The 19,460-nt window shown below is 50.3% G+C and overlaps 1 protein-coding gene across 2 annotated transcripts in view; it reads left to right on the forward strand.

Moving 5' to 3' along the window:
- The window catches only part of PKNOX1 (PBX/knotted 1 homeobox 1), a 42,892-nt gene that overhangs the window by 15,304 nt on the left and 8,128 nt on the right, over nt 1-19,460 (forward strand). For both annotated transcript variants that reach the window (XM_040334202.1, XM_040334203.1), the window contains 5 exons: nt 10,105-10,195; nt 10,290-10,387; nt 10,519-10,647; nt 11,940-12,016; nt 12,319-12,488. In XM_040334202.1, coding sequence (XP_040190136.1) covers nt 10,105-10,195; nt 10,290-10,387; nt 10,519-10,647; nt 11,940-12,016; nt 12,319-12,488 — 565 coding nt within the window. The remainder of the gene's footprint in view (nt 1-10,104; nt 10,196-10,289; nt 10,388-10,518; nt 10,648-11,939; nt 12,017-12,318; nt 12,489-19,460) is intronic.

A 19,460-nucleotide genomic window follows, 5' to 3' on the forward strand; every position in this document is an offset into this window, starting at 1 on the left:
CCTACTCCCCCATACAGGTAATACTGCACCCAACCGGGCCCTACCCCCCTCATACAGGTAATACTGCACCCAACCGGGCCCTACTCCCCCATACAGGTAATACTGCACCCAACCGGGCCCTACTCCCCCATACAGGTAATACTGCACCCAACCGGGCCCTACCCCCCTCATACAGGTAATACTGCACCCAACCGGGCCCTACTCCCCCATACAGGTAATACTGCATCCAACCGGGCCCTACTCCCCCATACAGGTAATACTGCACCCAACCGGGCCCTACTCCCCCATACAGGTAATACTGCACCCAACCGGGCCCTACTCCCCCATACAGGTAATACTGCACCCAACCGGGCCCTACTCCCCCATACAGGTAATACTGCACCCAACCGGGCCATACTCCCCTCATACAGGTAATACTACACCCAACCGGGCCCTACTCCCCCATACAGGTAATACTGCACCCAACCGGGCCCTACTCCCCCATACAGGTAATACTGCACCCAACCGGGCCCTACTCCCCCATACAGGTAATACTGCACCCAACCGGGCCCTACTCCCCCATACAGGTAATACTGCACCCAACCGGGCTCTACTCCCCTCATACAGGTAATACTGCACCCAACCGGGCCATACTCCCCCATACAGGTAATACTGCACCCAACCGGGCCCTACCCCTCTCATACAGGTAATACTGCACCCAACCGGGTCCTACTCCCCCATACAGGTAATACTGCACCCAACCGGGTCCTACTCCCCCATACAGGTAATACTGCACCCAACCGGGCCCTACTCCCCCATACAGGTAATACTGCACCCAACCGGGCCCTACTCCCCCATACAGGTAATACTGCACCCAACCGGGTCCTACTCCCCCATACAGGTAATACTGCACCCAACTGGGCCCTACTCCCCCATACAGGTAATACTGCACCCAACCGGGCCCTACTCCCCCATACAGGTAATACTGCACCCAACCGGGCCCTACTCCCCTCATACAGGTAATACTGCACCCAACCGGGTCCTACTCCCCCATACAGGTAATACTGCACCCAACCGGGCCCTACTCCCCCATACAGGTAATACTGCACCCAACCGGGCCCTACTCCCCCATACAGGTAATACTGCACCCAACCGGGCCCTACTCCCCTCATACAGGTAATACTGCACCCAACCGGGCCCTACTCCCCTCATACAGGTAATACTGCACCCAACCGGGCCCTACTCCCCCATACAGGTAATACTGCACCCAACCGGGCCCTACTCCCCCATACAGGTAATACTGCACCCAACCGGGCCCTACTCCCCCATACAGGTAATACTGCACCCAACCGGGCCCTACTCCCCCATACAGGTAATACTGCACCCAACCGGGCCCTACTCCCCCATACAGGTAATACTGCGCCCAACCGGGCCCTACTCCCCCATACAGGTAATACTGCGCCCAACCGGGCCCTACTCCCCCATACAGGTAATACTGCGCCCAACCGGGCCCTACTCCCCCATACAGGTAATACTGCGCCCAACCGGGCCCTACCCCCCTCATACAGGTAATACTGCACCCAACTGGGCCATACTCCCCTCATACAGGTAATACTGCACCCAACCGGGCCCTACTCCCCTCATACAGGTAATACTGCACCCAACCGGGCCCTACTCCCCCATACAGGTAATACTGCACCCAACCGGGCACTACTCCCCTCATACAGGTAAGACTGCACCCAACCGGGCCATTCTCCCCCATACAGGTAATACTGCACCCAACCGGGCCATACTCCCCTCATACAGGTAATACTGCACCCAACCGGGCCATACTCCCCTCATACAGGTAATACTGCACCCAACCGGGCCCTACTCCTCTCATACAGGTAATACTGCACCCAACCGGGCCCTACTCCCCTCATACAGGTAATACTGCACCCAACCGGGCCCTACTCCCCCATACAGGTAATACTGCACCCAACCGGGCCCTACCCCCCTCATACAGGTAATACTGCACCCAACCGGGCCCTACTCCCCCATACAGGTAATACTGCACCCAACCGGGCTCTACTCCCCCATACAGGTAATACTGCACCCAACCGGGCCCTACTCCCCCATACAGGTAATACTGCACCCAACCGGGCCCTACTCCTCTCATACAGGTAATACTGCACCCAACCAGGCCCTACTCCCCCATACAGGTAATACTGCACCCAACCGGGCCCTACTCCCCCATACAGGTAATACTGCACCCAACCGGGCCCTACTCCCCATACAGGTAATACTGCACCCAACCGGGCCCTACTCCCCCATACAGGTAATACTGCACCCAACCGGGCCCTACCCCCCTCATACAGGTAATACTGCACCCAACCGGGCCCTACTCCCCCATACAGGTAATACTGCACCCAACCGGGCTCTACTCCCCCATACAGGTAATACTGCACCCAACCAGGCTCTACTCCCCCATACAGGTAATACTGCACCCAACCGGGCCCTACCCCCCTCATACAGGTAATACTGCACCCAACCGGGCCCTACTCCCCCATACAGGTAATACTGCACCCAACCGGGCCCTACTCCCCTCATACAGGTAATACTGCACCCAACCGGGCCCTACTCCCCCATACAGGTAATACTGCACCCAACCGGGCCCTACTCCCCCATACAGGTAATACTGCACCCAACCGGGCCCTACTCCCCCATACAGGTAGTAACACTGCACCCAGCTGGGTTGTACCCCACCTTACAGGTAATGGCAATAGTACTGCGCCCAGCCGGGCCATACTCCCCCCGCACATAGCGAAAAATAAATTCTTCACGTATGTAAACAGTAAAAAAGTGAGGACAGACCATATTGGCCCCATAAAGAATGAGGAGGGTCATCTGGTTCCTCAGTCTTCACACGGGACTCATGGAGCTTCAGTAACCAAAACTGCAGTGTTTATCCTCATGACATCACAGGAAGCCCCTCCATGGAGGACAGAGGACAGAATTAGACTTGGGAAACTTAACATTAATAAATCACCGGGACCAGACGGCTTGCACCCGAGGGTACTTAGGGAATTTGGTCAAGTAATTGCCAGACCATTGTTCCTCATTTTTACTGACAGTCTACTGACTGGAATGGTACCAGCTGATTGGAGAAAAGCCAATGTAGCTCCAATATTTAAAAAAGGGCCCAAAATACATCCCTGGGAATTACAGAGCAGTCAGCCTAACACCAATAGTATGTAAGATCTTGGAGGGGGTGATAAGAGACTATATACAAGATTGTAGTAATGAGAACGGTATCATTAGAAGTAATCAGCATGGATTCATGAAAAATCGTTCTTCCCAAACCGATCTATTACCTTCTATGAGGAGGTGAGTCTCCATCTAGATAAAGGAAGGCCCGTAGATGTGGTGTATCTAGATAAAGGAAGGTCTGTAGACGTGGTGTATCTAGATAAAGGAAGGCCCGTAGACGTGGTGTATCTGGATAAAGGAAGGCCTGTAGACGTGGTGTATCTAGATAAAGGAAGGCCCGTAGATGTGGTGTATCTAGATAAAGGAAGGCCCGTAGATGTGATGTATCTAGATAAAGGAAGGCCCGTAGATGTGGTGTATCTAGATAAAGGAAGGCCCGTAGATGTGGTGTATCTAGATAAAGGAAGACCCGTAGATGTGGTGTATCTGGATAAAGGAAGGTCCGTAGATGTGGTGTATCTAGATAAAGGAAGGTCCGTAGACGTGGTGTATCTGGATAAAGGAAGGCCCGTAGACGTGGTGTATCTAGATAAAGGAAGGCCCGTAGATGTGGTGTATCTAGATAAAGGAAGGCCCGTAGATGTGGTGTATCTAGATAAAGGAAGACCCGTAGATGTGGTGTATCTGGATAAAGGAAGGTCCGTAGATGTGGTGTATCTAGATAAAGGAAGGTCCGTAGACGTGGTGTATCTGGATAAAGGAAGGCCCGTAGACGTGGTGTATCTGGATAAAGGAAGGCCTGTAGATGTGGTGTATCTAGATAAAGGAAGGCCCGTAGACGTGGTGTATCTGGATAAAGGAAGGCCTGTAGACGTGGTGTATCTAGATAAAGGAAGGCCCGTAGATGTGGTGTATCTAGATAAAGGAAGGTCCGTAGACGTGGTGTATCTAGATAAAGGAAGGTCCGTAGACGTGGTGTATCTAGATAAAGGAAGGTCCGTAGACGTGGTGTATCTGGATAAAGGAAGGCCTGTAGACGTGGTGTATCTAGATAAAGGAAGGCCCGTAGATGTGGTGTATCTGGATAAAGGAAGGCCCGTAGACGTGGTGTATCTGGATAAAGGAAGGCCTGTAGACGTGGTGTATCTAGATAAAGGAAGGCCCGTAGATGTGGTGTATCTAGATAAAGGAAGGTCCGTAGACGTGGTGTATCTAGATAAAGGAAGGTCCGTAGACGTGGTGTATCTAGATAAAGGAAGGTCCGTAGACGTGGTGTATCTGGATAAAGGAAGGCCCGTAGACGTGGTGTATCTAGATAAAGGAAGGCCCGTAGATGTGGTGTATCTAGATAAAGGAAGGCCCGTAGATGTGGTGTATCTAGATAAAGGAAGACCCGTAGATGTGGTGTATCTGGATAAAGGAAGGTCCGTAGATGTGGTGTATCTAGATAAAGGAAGGTCCGTAGACGTGGTGTATCTAGATAAAGGAAGGTCCGTAGACGTGGTGTATCTAGATAAAGGAAGGCCCGTAGACGTGGTGTATCTGGATAAAGGAAGGCCTGTAGACGTGGTGTATCTAGATAAAGGAAGGCCCGTAGATGTGGTGTATCTAGATAAAGGAAGGCCCGTAGATGTGATGTATCTAGATAAAGGAAGGCCCGTAGATGTGGTGTATCTGGATAAAGGAAGGCCCGTAGACGTGGTGTATCTAGATAAAGGAAGGCCCGTAGACGTGGTGTATCTGGATAAAGGAAGGCCTGTAGACGTGGTGTATCTAGATAAAGGAAGGCCCGTAGATGTGGTGTATCTAGATAAAGGAAGGCCCGTAGATGTGATGTATCTAGATAAAGGAAGGCCCGTAGATGTGGTGTATCTGGATAAAGGAAGGCCCGTAGACGTGGTGTATCTGGATAAAGGAAGGTCCGTAGACGTGGTGTATCTGGATAAAGGAAGGCCTGTAGACGTGGTGTATCTGGATAAAGGAAGGCCCGTAGATGTGGTGTATCTAGATAAAGGAAGGCCCGTAGATGTGGTGTATCTAGATAAAGGAAGGTCCGTAGATGTGGTGTGTCTGGATAAAGGAAGGCCCGTAGATGTGGTGTATCTAGATAAAGGAAGGCCCGTAGATGTGGTGTATCTAGATAAAGGAAGGCCCGTAGACGTGGCGTATCTAGATAAAGGAAGGTCCGTAGACGTGGTGTATCTGGATAAAGGAAGGCCTGTAGACGTGGTGTATCTAGATAAAGGAAGGCCTGTAGACGTGGTGTATCTGGATAAAGGAAGGCCCGTAGACGTGGTGTATCTGGATAAAGGAAGGCCTGTAGACGTGGTGTATCTAGATAAAGGAAGGCCTGTAGACGTGGTGTATCTAGATAAAGGAAGGCCTGTAGACGTGGTGTATCTGGATAAAGGAAGGTCCGTAGATGTGGTGTATCTATATAAAGGAAGGTCTGTAGATGTGGTGTATCTAGATAAAGGAAGGCCCGTAGATGTGGTGTATCTAGATAAAGGAAGGCCCGTAGACGTGGTGTATCTGGATAAAGGAAGGTCCGTAGACGTGGTGTATCTAGATAAAGGAAGGCCTGTAGACGTGGTGTATCTAGATAAAGGAAGGCCTGTAGACGTGGTGTATCTGGATAAAGGAAGGTCCGTAGATGTGGTGTATCTATATAAAGGAAGGTCTGTAGATGTGGTGTATCTAAATAAAGGAAGGCCCGTAGATGTGGTGTATCTAGATAAAGGAAGGCCCGTAGACGTGGTGTATCTAGATAAAGGAAGGCCCGTAGACGTGGTGTATCTGGATAAAGGAAGGTCCGTAGACGTGGTGTATCTAGATAAAGGAAGGCCCGTAGACGTGGTGTATCTGGATAAAGGAAGGCCTGTAGACGTGGTGTATCTAGATAAAGGAAGGCCCGTAGATGTGGTGTATCTAGATAAAGGAAGGCCCGTAGATGTAATGTATCTAGATAAAGGAAGGCCCGTAGATGTGGTGTATCTGGATAAAGGAAGGCCCGTAGACGTGGTGTATCTAGATAAAGGAAGGCCCGTAGATGTGGTGTATCTAGATAAAGGAAGGCCCGTAGATGTGGTGTATCTAGATAAAGGAAGGCCCGTAGACGTGGCGTATCTAGATAAAGGAAGGTCCGTAGACGTGGTGTATCTGGATAAAGGAAGGCCTGTAGACGTGGTGTATCTAGATAAAGGAAGGTCCGTAGACGTGGTGTATCTGGATAAAGGAAGGCCTGTAGACGTGGTGTATCTGGATAAAGGAAGGCCCGTAGACGTGGTGTATCTGGATAAAGGAAGGTCCGTAGATGTGGTGTATCTGGATAAAGGAAGGTCTGTAGATGTGGTGTATCTAGATAAAGGAAGGCCCGTAGACGTGGTGTATCTAGATAAAGGAAGGCCCGTAGATGTGATGTATCTAGATAAAGGAAGGCCCGTAGATGTGGTGTATCTAGATAAAGGAAGGCCCGTAGATGTGGTGTATCTAGATAAAGGAAGGTCAGTAGATGTGGTGTATCTAGATAAAGGAAGGTCTGTAGACGTGGTGTATCTGGATAAAGGAAGGTCCGTAGACGTGGTGTATCTGGATAAAGGAAGGTCCGTAGATGTGGTGTATCTAGATAAAGGAAGGCCCGTAGACGTGGTGTATCTAGATAAAGAAAGGCCCATAGACGTGGTGTATCTAGATAAAGGAAGGCCCGTAGACGTGGTGTATCTAGATAAAGGAAGGCCCGTAGACGTGGTGTATCTGGATAAAGGAAGGCCCGTAGACGTGGTGTATCTAGATAAAGGAAGACCCGTAGATGTGGTGTATCTAGATAAAGGAAGGCCCGTAGACGTGGTGTATCTAGATAAAGGAAGGTCCGTAGATGTGGTGTATCTAGATAAAGGAAGGCCCGTAGACGTGGTGTATCTGGATAAAGGAAGGTCCGTAGACGTGGTGTATCTAGATAAAGGAAGGCCCGTAGACGTGGTGTATCTAGATAAAGGAAGGCCCGTAGACGTGGTGTATCTAGATAAAGGAAGGCTCGTAGACGTGGTGTATCTGGATAAAGGAAGGCCCGTAGACGTGGTGTATCTGGATTTTGCAAAAACATGTGACATAGTTCCCCATAAACCTTTACTGTACAAAGTAAGGTCTGTTGACATGGATCATACTGGTGGGACATGGACCATAGGGGGGGGTACATGGATCATAGGGGGAGTACATGGACCATAGGGTGAGGACATGGACCATTGGGGGAAGAAAAAGACCATAGGGGGAGTACATGGACCATAGGGGGAGTACATGGACCATAGGGGGAGTACATGGACCATAGGGGGGAGTACATGGACCATAGGGGGAGTACATGGATCATAGGGGGAGTACATGGATCATAGGGGGAGTACATGGATCATAGGGGGAGTACATGGATCATAGGGGGAGTACATGGACCATAGGGGGAGTACATGAACCATAGGGGAGAGTACATGAACTATAGGGGGAGTACATGGACTATAGGGGGAGTACATGGACTATAGGGGGAGTACATGGACTATAGGGGGAGTACATGGACCATAGGGTGAGGACATGGACCATAGGGTGAGGACATGGACCATAGGGTGAGGACATGGACCATAGGGGGGTGTACATGAACCATAGGGTGAGGACATTGACCATAGGGTGAGGACATTGACCATAGGGTGAGGACATGGACCATAGGGGGAGTACATGGACCATAGGGGGAGTACATGGACCATAGGGTGAGGACATGGACCATAGGGTGAGGACATGGACCATAGGGTGAGTACACGGACCATAGGGGGGAGTACATGGATAGAAAACTGGCTACGAGGGCGAGTTCAGAGGGTAGTGATAAATGGGGAGTACTCGGAAAGGTCGGGGGTGGTATTGGGGTCCCCCAGGGTTCTGTACTGGGACCAATCCTATTTAATTTGTTCATAAATGACCTGGGGGAGGGGTAAGCAGTACAATCTCTGTATTTGCGGACAATACTAAGCTAAGCAGGACAATAACTTCTCCGCACAATTACAATGTAACACTGACATACAATCACACAGGATGGACTTGTATCTTTTTTCTACCTCACCTACTATGTAACTATGTAACCCCCTGTAACGGTCACCACCGTTTACGATATTCATTCCATCAACCACGACAGCTTATCTGACACTCCAACCATCCAACAGACACGACCCGATCCATCCCATTTCCCAGAATAACGAGACCGACAAGCTCTGTTACTGGTTTCAAAATGTATGAATGAACACTTTTAATGGTATCTTAGCTTTCTTATATACAGTACAGGCATGTTACAGTTAATCACAGGGACAAAGACACACTCCACCCACACATCACACAATGGGGGCTTCAATACACCTTCTCTTAGACAATGACATTCAGTTGTTAATTATTAGTCATTATCCAGACGTCCTGTCTCCGCATACAGCTTGACAAGTCCCCCTCATCTGTTACACAAACACATTCCTTTACTAAACATAATTGACATGCTAATTCCCGACCCCTGAAAGGAGACGTCTGACCTTTCCGACTTAATTACTACAATGGACACAATGCAGCATTAGTATCTCACAATGGAATGTCTAGGAGCAGACCTAATTAGCACAATGGACACAAAACAGTATTAGCATCACACAATGGAATGTCTAGGAGCAGACCTAATTAGCACAATTGACACAAAACAGTATTAGCATCACACAATGGAATGTCTAGGAGCAGACCTAATTAGCACAATGGACACAACGCAGTATTAGCATCACACAATGGAATGTCTAGGAGCAGACCTAATTAGCACAATGGACACAACGCAGTATTAGCATCACACAATGGAATGTCTAGGAGCAGACCTAATTAGCACAATGGACACAGAATGTATTAGCATCTCACAATGGAATGTCTAGGAGCAGACCTAATTAGCACAATGGACACAACACAGTATTAGCATCACACAATGGAATGTCTAGGATCAGACCTAATTAGCACAATGGACACAAAACAGTATTAGCATCACACAATGGAATGTCTAGGAGCAGACCTAATTAGCACAATGGACACAAAACAGTATTAGCATCTCACAATGGAATGTCTAGGAGCAGACCTAATTAGCACAATGGACACAACGCAGTATTAGCATCACACAATGGAATGTCTAGGAGCAGACCTAATTAGCACAATGGACACAACGCAGTATTAGCATCACACAATGGAATGTCTAGGAGCAGACCTAATTAGCACAATGGACACAGAATGTATTAGCATCTCACAATGGAATGTCTAGGAGCAGACCTAATTAGCACAATGGACACAACACAGTATTAGCATCACACAATGGAATGTCTAGGATCAGACCTAATTAGCACAATGGACACAAAACAGTATTAGCATCACACAATGGAATGTCTAGGAGCAGACCTAATTAGCACAATGGACACAAAACAGTATTAGCATCTCACAATGGAATGTCTAGGAGCAGACCTAATTAGCACAATGGACACAACGCAGTATTAGCATCATACAATGTAATGTCTAGGAGCAGACGCAATTAACACCTCAAAAGCACGTGTCCCCCCATTGAATGAAAACACTCTATTTGGAGTCAGACTTTACCAACTTGTAATATTCCAAGATATCCTGCAATATGAATTATCATTTCTCAGTCACCCTATGCCCAATGACCCTATGACCCTAGACCCAAGAGTCATTAGTGACGCTGGCACAGGAGTACCCCACATCCTTCAAAAGTCTCTGGGCGTCACGGGCCATTCCGTTACACCCCCAACCCCCCCCCCCCCACAGGACTCCAGAGACCCGGCACAGCTGTACCCCGAGGTATTATGACCATATATAACTCCTCCCCCTTCTGGTATTTTCTGTCATTGCTCTAAATTGTCCTCTTTCCTCCAATCACAGAGCGGTCTGAGCGGAGCTCTCGGTTCCCAAGGAATTATGGTCCCGGCATCCGCTATCCAGCAAGGGAATGTTACCATGGCGACGATGGCCGGTATGAACAGGGAACCATTGTCTTCCACCTCCATGTGATGTCCTCCTCCTATGGTTCCCTTTCTCATGGTGTCATGTCACCTTCTTTCCTCTAGGGGGCACCGTATACCAGCCAGTGACAGTTGTCACCCCGCAGGGGCAAGTGGTGGCCCAGGCCCTCTCCCCCGCCAACATCCGCATACAGAACTCCCAGGTAGGTCTCCTATTGTGTCCTCCACCCCCCCCCCCCCACCAATTGTGTGTTTTCCACCCCCCCCCCATTGTGTGTTTTCCACCCCCCCCCCATTGTGTGTTTTTCACCCCTGACTCTCCTCTCTCTCACAGTTACAGTTACAGCTCAGTCAGGATTTGGGCCTTCTACACACCGATGACGGATCGGGGAAGAACAAGCGCGGAGTCCTCCCTAAACAAGCCACCAATGTCATGAGGTCCTGGCTCTTCCAGCACATTGGGGTGAGTCCCGGGGGGGGGAAACCCCTTCTATTGGGGTTCAGTATTGTATAATGTGACACAGGAATTCAGATACCCCCAGGTTATACTGCCACCTACAGGAGGATTAGAGGCATTGTATAATCCCTCCTCCACCCAGCATGCCTCCTGTTTGTTTGCTAGTGTCCTATGAGGCTGAGCCGGTCTGTACATCATGGCCCCCCAGACCGGAGATTGAGGAGCCCATCTGACCCCCGCCCCCCAGGCCGGAGATTGAGGAGCCCATCTGACCCCCGCACCCCAGGCCGGAGATTAAGGAGCCCATCTGACCCCCGCCCCCCAGGCCGGAGATTAAGGAGCCCATCTGACCCCCGCCCCCCAGGCCGGAGATTAAGGAGCCCATCTGACCCCCGCCCCCCAGGCCGGAGATTGAGGAGCCCATCTGACCCCCGCACCCCAGGCCGGAGATTAAGGAGCCCATCTGACCCCCGCCCCCCAGGCCGGAGATTGAGGAGCCCATCTGACCCCCGCCCCCCAGGCCGGAGATTGAGGAGCCCATCTGACCCCCGCACCCCAGGCCGGAGATTAAGGAGCCCATCTGACCCCCGCCCCCCAGGCCGGAGATTAAGGAGCCCATCTGATCAGGGGCCCCCGGACTGTGCTTTGTGATGTTTCCAGACCTCAGTTTTTAAGGTCGGGGGCATTTTATCAGTGAGATACCTCACTACCTCACCTATAGTAGTATACCTCACTACCTCACCTATAGTAGTATACCTCACTACCTCACCTATAGTAGTATACCTCACTACCTCACCTATAGTTCACCTCCAGCTGTCCCGCCCTCATCAGCTCCAGCCCCCCAGGTCAGTGACTACCTGAGGCCTTGTATTCTGGGCCTGGTTACACTATCACTACGTGGGCTCAACATGTCTGCACATAAATCCACCCATAGAACCTCCAGCTCAAAGAGGAGCGGGAGCCCTCATAGTGTAAAACCCCAATATAAGTCACCTTTATTGAGCAACAGACAGGTACTTACAATGTGGGTACAGAGATCAACAGAAATGGACAGTCAGGGGGGGCGTGATGACGTCACCTATTGAGCCCCTCCCAACGTGTTTCGTTACCAGAGGACATCGTCAGGGGCTTGCAGCATACAATACACCGATGGAGAGTTCCTCTCCACCTATAATCATGCAGCAGCATACACATTCACATTATACACCCACCAGAGGAGGGCTGTACCTTGTACTTACCTGTCCTCCTTGTACTTACCTGTCCTCCTTGTACTTACCTGTCCTTCTCCCTCCCTGCAGCACCCGTACCCCACAGAGGATGAGAAGAAGCAGATCGCGGGTCAGACAAATCTGACGTTACTACAGGTCAACAACTGGTGAGTAACCCCCCTTCCCCCCTCTTATCTGGAGCATGAAGGGGGTGGGGAACTAAGTGCTGGCAATGGGGTGGGGATGGGGCTCAGACCAGTGCCCCTTCTTTATACTGGTGTGGATGTGGGAGATGGGGGCTACACCTTGTACAGGAAGAGAGTCCTCCACCCATAACACACAGAGGGGTGGGGGCGGGGCAGGGAGTCTAACCATAGCACACAGGGGTGGGGGCGGGGCAGGAAGTCCTCCACCTATAACACACAGAGGGGTGTGGCTATCTGATCTCAGTGATGTTCCTCCATTGCAGGTTTATAAATGCCAGACGCCGAATCCTCCAACCCATGCTGGACTCCAGCGCCACCGACACTCCGAAGACCAAGAAGAAGAGCGCCCAGAGCCGCCCCGTGCAGAGATTCTGGCCGGACTCCATCGCGGGCGGCATGTCACAGCATGGAGACCTGGGCATCTCCGAGGACGGTAAGATATGAGCGCCGCCATCACAAAAGACAGCCTGCTCTCTCTCTCCCATCACAAGAGACAGCCTGCTCTCTCTCTCTCTCTCTCTCTCTCTCCATCACAAGAGACAGCCTGCTCTCTCTCTCTCCATCACAAGAGACAGCCTGCTCTCTCTCTCTCTCTCCATCACAAGAGACAGCCTGCTCTCTCTCCATCACAAGAGACAGCCTGCTCTCTCTCTCCCATCACAAGAGACAACCTGCTCTCTCTCTCCATCACAAGAGACAACCTGCTCTCTCTCTCTCTCTCTCTCCATCACAAGAGACAACATGCTCTCTCTCTCCATCACAAGAGACAACCTGCTCTCTCTCTCCCCATCACAAGAGACAACCTGCTCTCTCTCTCTCTCCCATCACAAGAGACAGCCTGCTCTCTCTCTCCCATCACAAGAGACAACCTGCTCTCTCTCTCTCCCATCACAAGAGACAGCCTGCTCTCTCTCTCCCATCACAAGAGACAACCTGCTCTCTCTCTCTCTCTCTCTCCATCACAAGAGACAACCTGCTCTCTCTCCCATCACAAGAGACAACCTGCTCTCTCTCTCTCTCCATCACAAGAGACAACCTGCTCTCTCTCTCTCTCCATCACAAGAGACAGCCTGCTCTCTCTCCCCATCACAAGAGACAACCTGCTCTCTCTCTCCCATCACAAGAGACAACCTGCTCTCTCTCTCCATCACAAGAGACAACCTGCTCTCTCTCCCCATCACAAGAGACAACCTGCTCTCTCTCTCCCATCACAAGAGACAACCTGCTCTCTCTCTCTCTCCATCACAAGAGACAACCTGCTCTCTCTCTCTCCCATCACAAGAGACAACCTGCTCTCTCTCTCCCATCACAAGAGACAACCTGCTCTCTCTCTCTCTCCATCACAAGAGACAACCTGCTCTCTCTCTCCCATCACAAGAGACGACCTGCTCTCTCTCTCTCCCCATCACAAGAGACAACCTGCTCTCTCTCCCATCACAAGAGACAACCTGCTCTCTCTCTCTCTCCATCACAAGAGACAACCTGCTCTCTCTCTCCCCATCACAAGAGACAACCTGCTCTCTCTCTCCCATCACAAGAGACAACCTGCTCTCTCTCTCCATCACAAGAGACAACCTGCTCTCTCTCCCCATCACAAGAGACAACCTGCTCTCTCTCTCCCATCACAAGAGACAACCTGCTCTCTCTCTCCCATCACAAGAGACAGCCTGCTCTCTCTCTCTCTCTCTCTCTCTCTCTCTCTCTCTCCATCACAAGAGACAACCTGCTCTCTCTCTCCATCACAAGAGACAACCTGCTCTCTCTCTCTCCCATCACAAGAGACGACCTGCTCTCTCTCTCTCCCATCACAAGAGACAGCCTGCTCTCTCTCTCTCTCTCTCTCTCTCTCCATCACAAGAGACGACCTGCTCTCTCTCTCCCATCACAAGAGACAACCTGCTCTCTCTCTCCATCACAAGACACAACCTGCTCTCTCTCCCATCACAAGAGACAGCCTGCTCTCTCTCTCTCTATCACAAGAGACAACCTGCTCTCTCTCTCCATCACAAGAGACAACCTGCTCTCTCTCTCCCATCACAAGAGACGACCTGCTCTCTCTCTCTCCCATCACAAGAGACGACCTGCTCTCTCTCTCTCCCATCACAAGAGACAGCCTGCTCTCTCTCTCTCTCTCCATCACAAGAGACGACCTGCTCTCTCTCTCCATCACAAGAGACAACCTGCTCTCTCTCTCTCCCATCACAAGAGACAGCCTGCTCTCTCTCTCTCTCTCTCCATCACAAGAGACGACCTGCTCTCTCTCTCCCATCACAAGACACAACCTGCTCTCTCTCCCATCACAAGAGACAACCTGCTCTCTCTCCCATCACAAGAGACGACCTGCTCTCTCTCCTCCATCACAAGAGACAACCTGCTCTCTCTCTCTCCATCACAAGAGACAACCTGCTCTCTCTCTCCATCACAAGAGACAACCTGCTCTCTCTCTCCCATCACAAGAGACGACCTCCTCTCTCTCTCCATCACAAGAGACGACCTGCTCTCTCTCTCCATCACAAGAGACGACCTGCTCTCTCTCTCCATCACAAGAGACGACCTGCTCTCTCTCCCATCACAAGAGACAGCCTGCTCTCTCTCTCCATCACAAGAGACAACCTGCTCTCTCTCTCCATCACAAGAGACAACCTGCTCTCTCTCCCCATCACAAGAGACAACCTGCTCTCTCTCTCTCATCACAAGAGACAACCTGCTCTCTCTCTCCCATCACAAGAGACAACCTGCTCTCTCTCTCTCCCATCACAAGAGACTACCTGATCTCTCTCTCTCTCTCTCTCCCCATCACAAGAGACAACCTGCTCTCTCTCTCTCCCATCACAAGAGACTACCTGCTCTCTCTCTCTCCCATCACAAGAGACAACCTGCTCTCTCTCCCCATCACAAGAGACAACCTGCTCTCTCTCCCCATCACAAGAGACAACCTGCTCTCTCTCTCTCTCTCCATCACAAGAGACAACCTGCTCTCTCTCTCCATCACAAGAGACAACCTGCTCTCTCTCTCTCCCATCACAAGAGACAACCTGCTCTCTCTCTCCCATCACAAGAGACAACCTGCTCTCTCTCTCCCATCACAAGAGACAACCTGCTCTCTCTCCCCCATCACAAGAGACGACCTGCTCTCTCTCTCCATCACAAGAGACAACCTGCTCTCTCTCTCTCCCATCACAAGAGACTACCTGCTCTCTCTCTCTCCCATCACAAGAGACAGCCTGCTCTCTCTCTCTCTCTCTCCATCACAAGAGACGACCTGCTCTCTCTCTCCCATCACACGAGACAACCTGCTCTCTCTCTCCATCACAAGACACAACCTGCTCTCTCTCCCATCACAAGAGACAGCCTGCTCTCTCTCTCTCTCCCATCACAAGAGACAACCTGCTCTCTCTCTCCCATCACAAGAGACAACCTGCTCTCTCTCTCCCATCACAAGAGACAACCTGCTCTCTCTCCCCATCACAAGAGACAACCTGCTCTCTCTCCCCATCACAAGAGACAACCTGCTCTCTCTCCCCATCACAAGAGACAACCTGCTCTCTCTCCCCATCACAAGAGACAACCTGCTCTCTCTCCCCATCACAAGAGACAACCTGTTCTCTCTCTCCATCACAAGAGACAACCTGCTGTCTCTCCCAGTCTTGTGCCCCTCCTCTGCCTGTCTCTTCATCCTTCTAGTTGGGTCTCGCTGAGTCCTCCCTGTGGGGGGGGGGGGGGGGTGGTGTTCATTGAGGGACACAGGAATTCAGAGACTGTTGGGTTATGCTGCCACCATCAGCGACGAGGCTGCGCTCCCATTGGTGGATACCTGGATGACCTCCTGCCTGAGGAAACAGAGGCCCTGAGGGTTCATCTCCAACAGTCCAGACCTTGCCAAGGTTCTGCTGGGCCTTGAACCTCCAGATCTCCTCCTGGAACGGACCCGAGTCAGAAATGTAACTAGAACCTTTCCGGGGCCCCCAGTCCAAGAAACCATGAAGGGCCCTTCCCAATGATTCCAGGGGCCCTTTATATTTCCACCGTAGGGCCCTTTTATTACGGTCCTGCAGCGGGCCGCCTTCCTGCTTTCTTGGGGTCCCCCCCACGGTGGCGAAACTCTACAGTCCAGTCGCAAGTGAGACCCTTGTGACCCGGGGAGTTCCGCCACCCTGATCAGTCCTTCTTTTTTATTTATTTTTTCATTTATTATATATATATATTTTTTTTTTTTACCATTTTTTTTTTTTTTGGTTTCATTTTTTTTTTTACCATTTTTTATTTATAACAGAGAAACCAGTCCACAGGGACTACAAGAGACATAGTCATTGGGTCATTGAGATACAGGCAAAGGCACATATGTATGCAATCCTAATAAATATTCCGATCGCACACCTTCCTGGGGCACAAAAATGGGTGCTGGAGCGATCACCAGCTGGGTGCCGGAACAATCGACCACGTGAACATATTCTCCAGCACACCGCGGATCGTCTATAACGTCCAAAAAGTTTTAATGCACAGAAAACGTCACAAGAGGTGCAACGTCTCCAGGCCGCATAGGACCACGTGCCTGACGAAGAGGATGCGAAACGTTGCACCTCTTGTGATGTTGTATACGATCCGCGGTGTGCTGGGGAATATGTTCATGTGACATATGTATGCTCATCATAGAATAGTGAAATGGGGTCCCTTACCTGTACACAGGTGCCTGTGTGTGCGATCTCTATGCAGACCGTAGTGCTTCCACCTGTTGGTAGTGCGGTTTGGTACGTTGAATAGGGATTGGAGGGAATATCCTGGCCCTGCGGGCCGCAGCCTCCCGTCTAGTTATTCCTTTTATTGAGGAAGAATAAAGATCGCAGACAGAAATAAAGAACAGCAGGGGTAGAGAAGTGAGGGAATAACTTGTATAGCGCTACAAATGTCAACTGAATCGCCTCAAGACGCTTGTAGGTAGATTCAGGTACGTTCGCGTAACTTTGCGGCGGCGTAGCTTAAGGAATTTAAGCTACGCCGCCGTAAGTTAGCGAGGCAAGTACATGATTCACAATGTACTTGCCTGCTAAGTTACGTCGGCGTAGCCTGAATCGGCGGGCGTAAGGGCGCCTAATTCAAATGTGTTTGAGGGGGGCGTGTTTTATGTTAATGGCGCTTGACCTCACGTTTTTTACGTTCTTGTTTACTGCGCATGCGCCGGGCGCCTACATTTCCCAGTGTGCATTGCGGCTAAGTACGCCGCATGGGCCTATTGATTTTGACGTGGACGTAAACAACGTAAATCCCGATTCACGGACGACTTACGCAAACAACGTAAAAAATTCGAATTTCGACGCGGGAACGGCGGCCATACTTGACATTACTATTCCAATAGAGCCTAGCTCTAACTTTACGCGGCCTATCTCTTACGTAAACGGCGTAAAAGTACTGCGTCGGCCGGGCGTACGTTCGTGAATCGGCGTATCTACTCATTTACATATTCTACGCCGACCGCAATGGAAGCGCCACCTAGCGGCCATCCAAAATATTGCAATCTAAGACAGGACGGCGCAAGTCGTCGTATCTTAGATATGTTTAAGCGTATCTCTGTTTGAGAATTCACTTACACTTAGGTCGGCGCAGATTCAGAGTTAGGTCGGCTTATCTACTGATATCTACTGATAAGTCGGCCTAACTCTTTCTGAATCTACCTACTGGCGTCCATTCTCCTTCTATTTATCCTTCAGAATAGGGGGGTCTTGAGTTTTTTCCTGAAGGCCTGGCGATTCACTTCCGTTCCGATGTTAGTTGGTAACGCGTTCCACAGTCGTGGTCCTTGGACTGCAAATCTTTGCTCTCCTTTGGTCTTGTAGCGGGCCTTTGGGCTTTGTAGATGTAATGGTATGGTCAGTGGGACCCAGAGGCTCTTGAAGGATGTGGGGTACTCCTGTTTCAGCTTCACCAATGACTCTTGTGTCTAGGGTCATCCTTTGTCCAGTAGGGGCACAGGATGACTGAGAACTGATATCTCGGATTACATGAGATGGGACAGTAATGATAATTCATGTATTGCAGGAGATCTTGGAATATTACAGGTTGTTTATTCTGAACCCAACAGGTCAATAGAAGAGTGACTCATTCATGTGGGAACATAGACTGTTAAGGGGGTAATTAAGTCTGCTACTGTCATGTAAACTAGCCTTAGTTTGGCTTCTAAAAACCTTTTCATGTTGTGATGCTAATTAACACTGTATTGTGTGAAGTTCTATTGATGATAAATGTGTATTGTATAGCAGGTGAGAAAAGCCAGGGGTCTTGATGTCTGACTTGTCAGCTGTAGCTAATTGGCTCATGTGGATTATATCGGTGCCAGAACGTCTGACTAAAGACGTGTATTGGGCTCCTTGTGTCATGTTGTGGGTGGAGTTGAGTCATTGTTCATATTTGGTATCTGACTGTATATAAGAGCCTGAGTTTTCCCATTAAAGTGTCTGTTTGGAACCATAGAACAGAGCTGTGTGTCTCGTTTCTGGGGAAGCCTATGGGCCGTGTTCGTCTTCTGGATTGTCGAGAAGCTGTCGTGGGTTGTTGGAATGGAATATTGTAAACGGCGTTAACCCCTGACCGTTACGGTAGTAGATTTTGGTTAGTGGCCCGAAGAACGCGATTGGGGTGTTTTATTTCCTCACATAAACATTGGGGGGGGGGGGTTCCTTGTACACATTTGTGCGTCAGGCAGAGGGCCTTAAAAGAGATTCGGTCCTTTACAGCCAGCCAGTGAAGGGACCTCAGGGAGGGAGTGATTGGTTCCCAGGGTTTTTCTCGTGCCGCCGTATTCTGGACACCTTGGGGACGGGCAATCTGGTATTTTGGGAGTCTGAGGTAGAGGGAGTTTGCATAGTCGAGTCTGGAGTTGATTATCGTTCCCACCACGACTGCGGTGTCTTCTGGGATGAAGGGGAGGAGTCTGGAGCTGATTATCGTTCCCACCACGACTGCGGTGTCTTTTTCTGGGGTGAAGGGGAGGAGTCTGGAGTTGATTATCATTCCCACCACGACTGCGGCGTCTTCTTCCGGGATGAAGGGGAGGAGTCTTTATAGAAGAAGATGATGGGATCCGCTGACTACTGATCCTATTTGTGGGACAAGGCCCAAGAAAGTAGAGAGAAGAAGGAAGATATGGGGGGGGGTACACAAACATGGATTTGGGTATTCGCCCAGTGAGGCGCTGTTATCCTAATACATATCCCAAATATCTAAAGCCCTGTACAGACGATCGAATATCTGATGGAATCTAATCCGATGGATTTTTCGTCGGATATCCGATGAAGCCGACTTTCATCAGTCTTGCCTACACAAAATCCGAGCAGAGGTTCAGGCTGTCAGGTGGCCAGGTCTCCCCCTCTAAGGTTTGGCCCTTCTTCGGAAGATTTATTCATAATTGCCA

The sequence above is a fragment of the Rana temporaria genome, assembly GCF_905171775.1.
Source record: "Rana temporaria chromosome 2 unlocalized genomic scaffold, aRanTem1.1 chr2r, whole genome shotgun sequence".
NCBI lineage: Eukaryota > Metazoa > Chordata > Amphibia > Anura > Ranidae > Rana > Rana temporaria.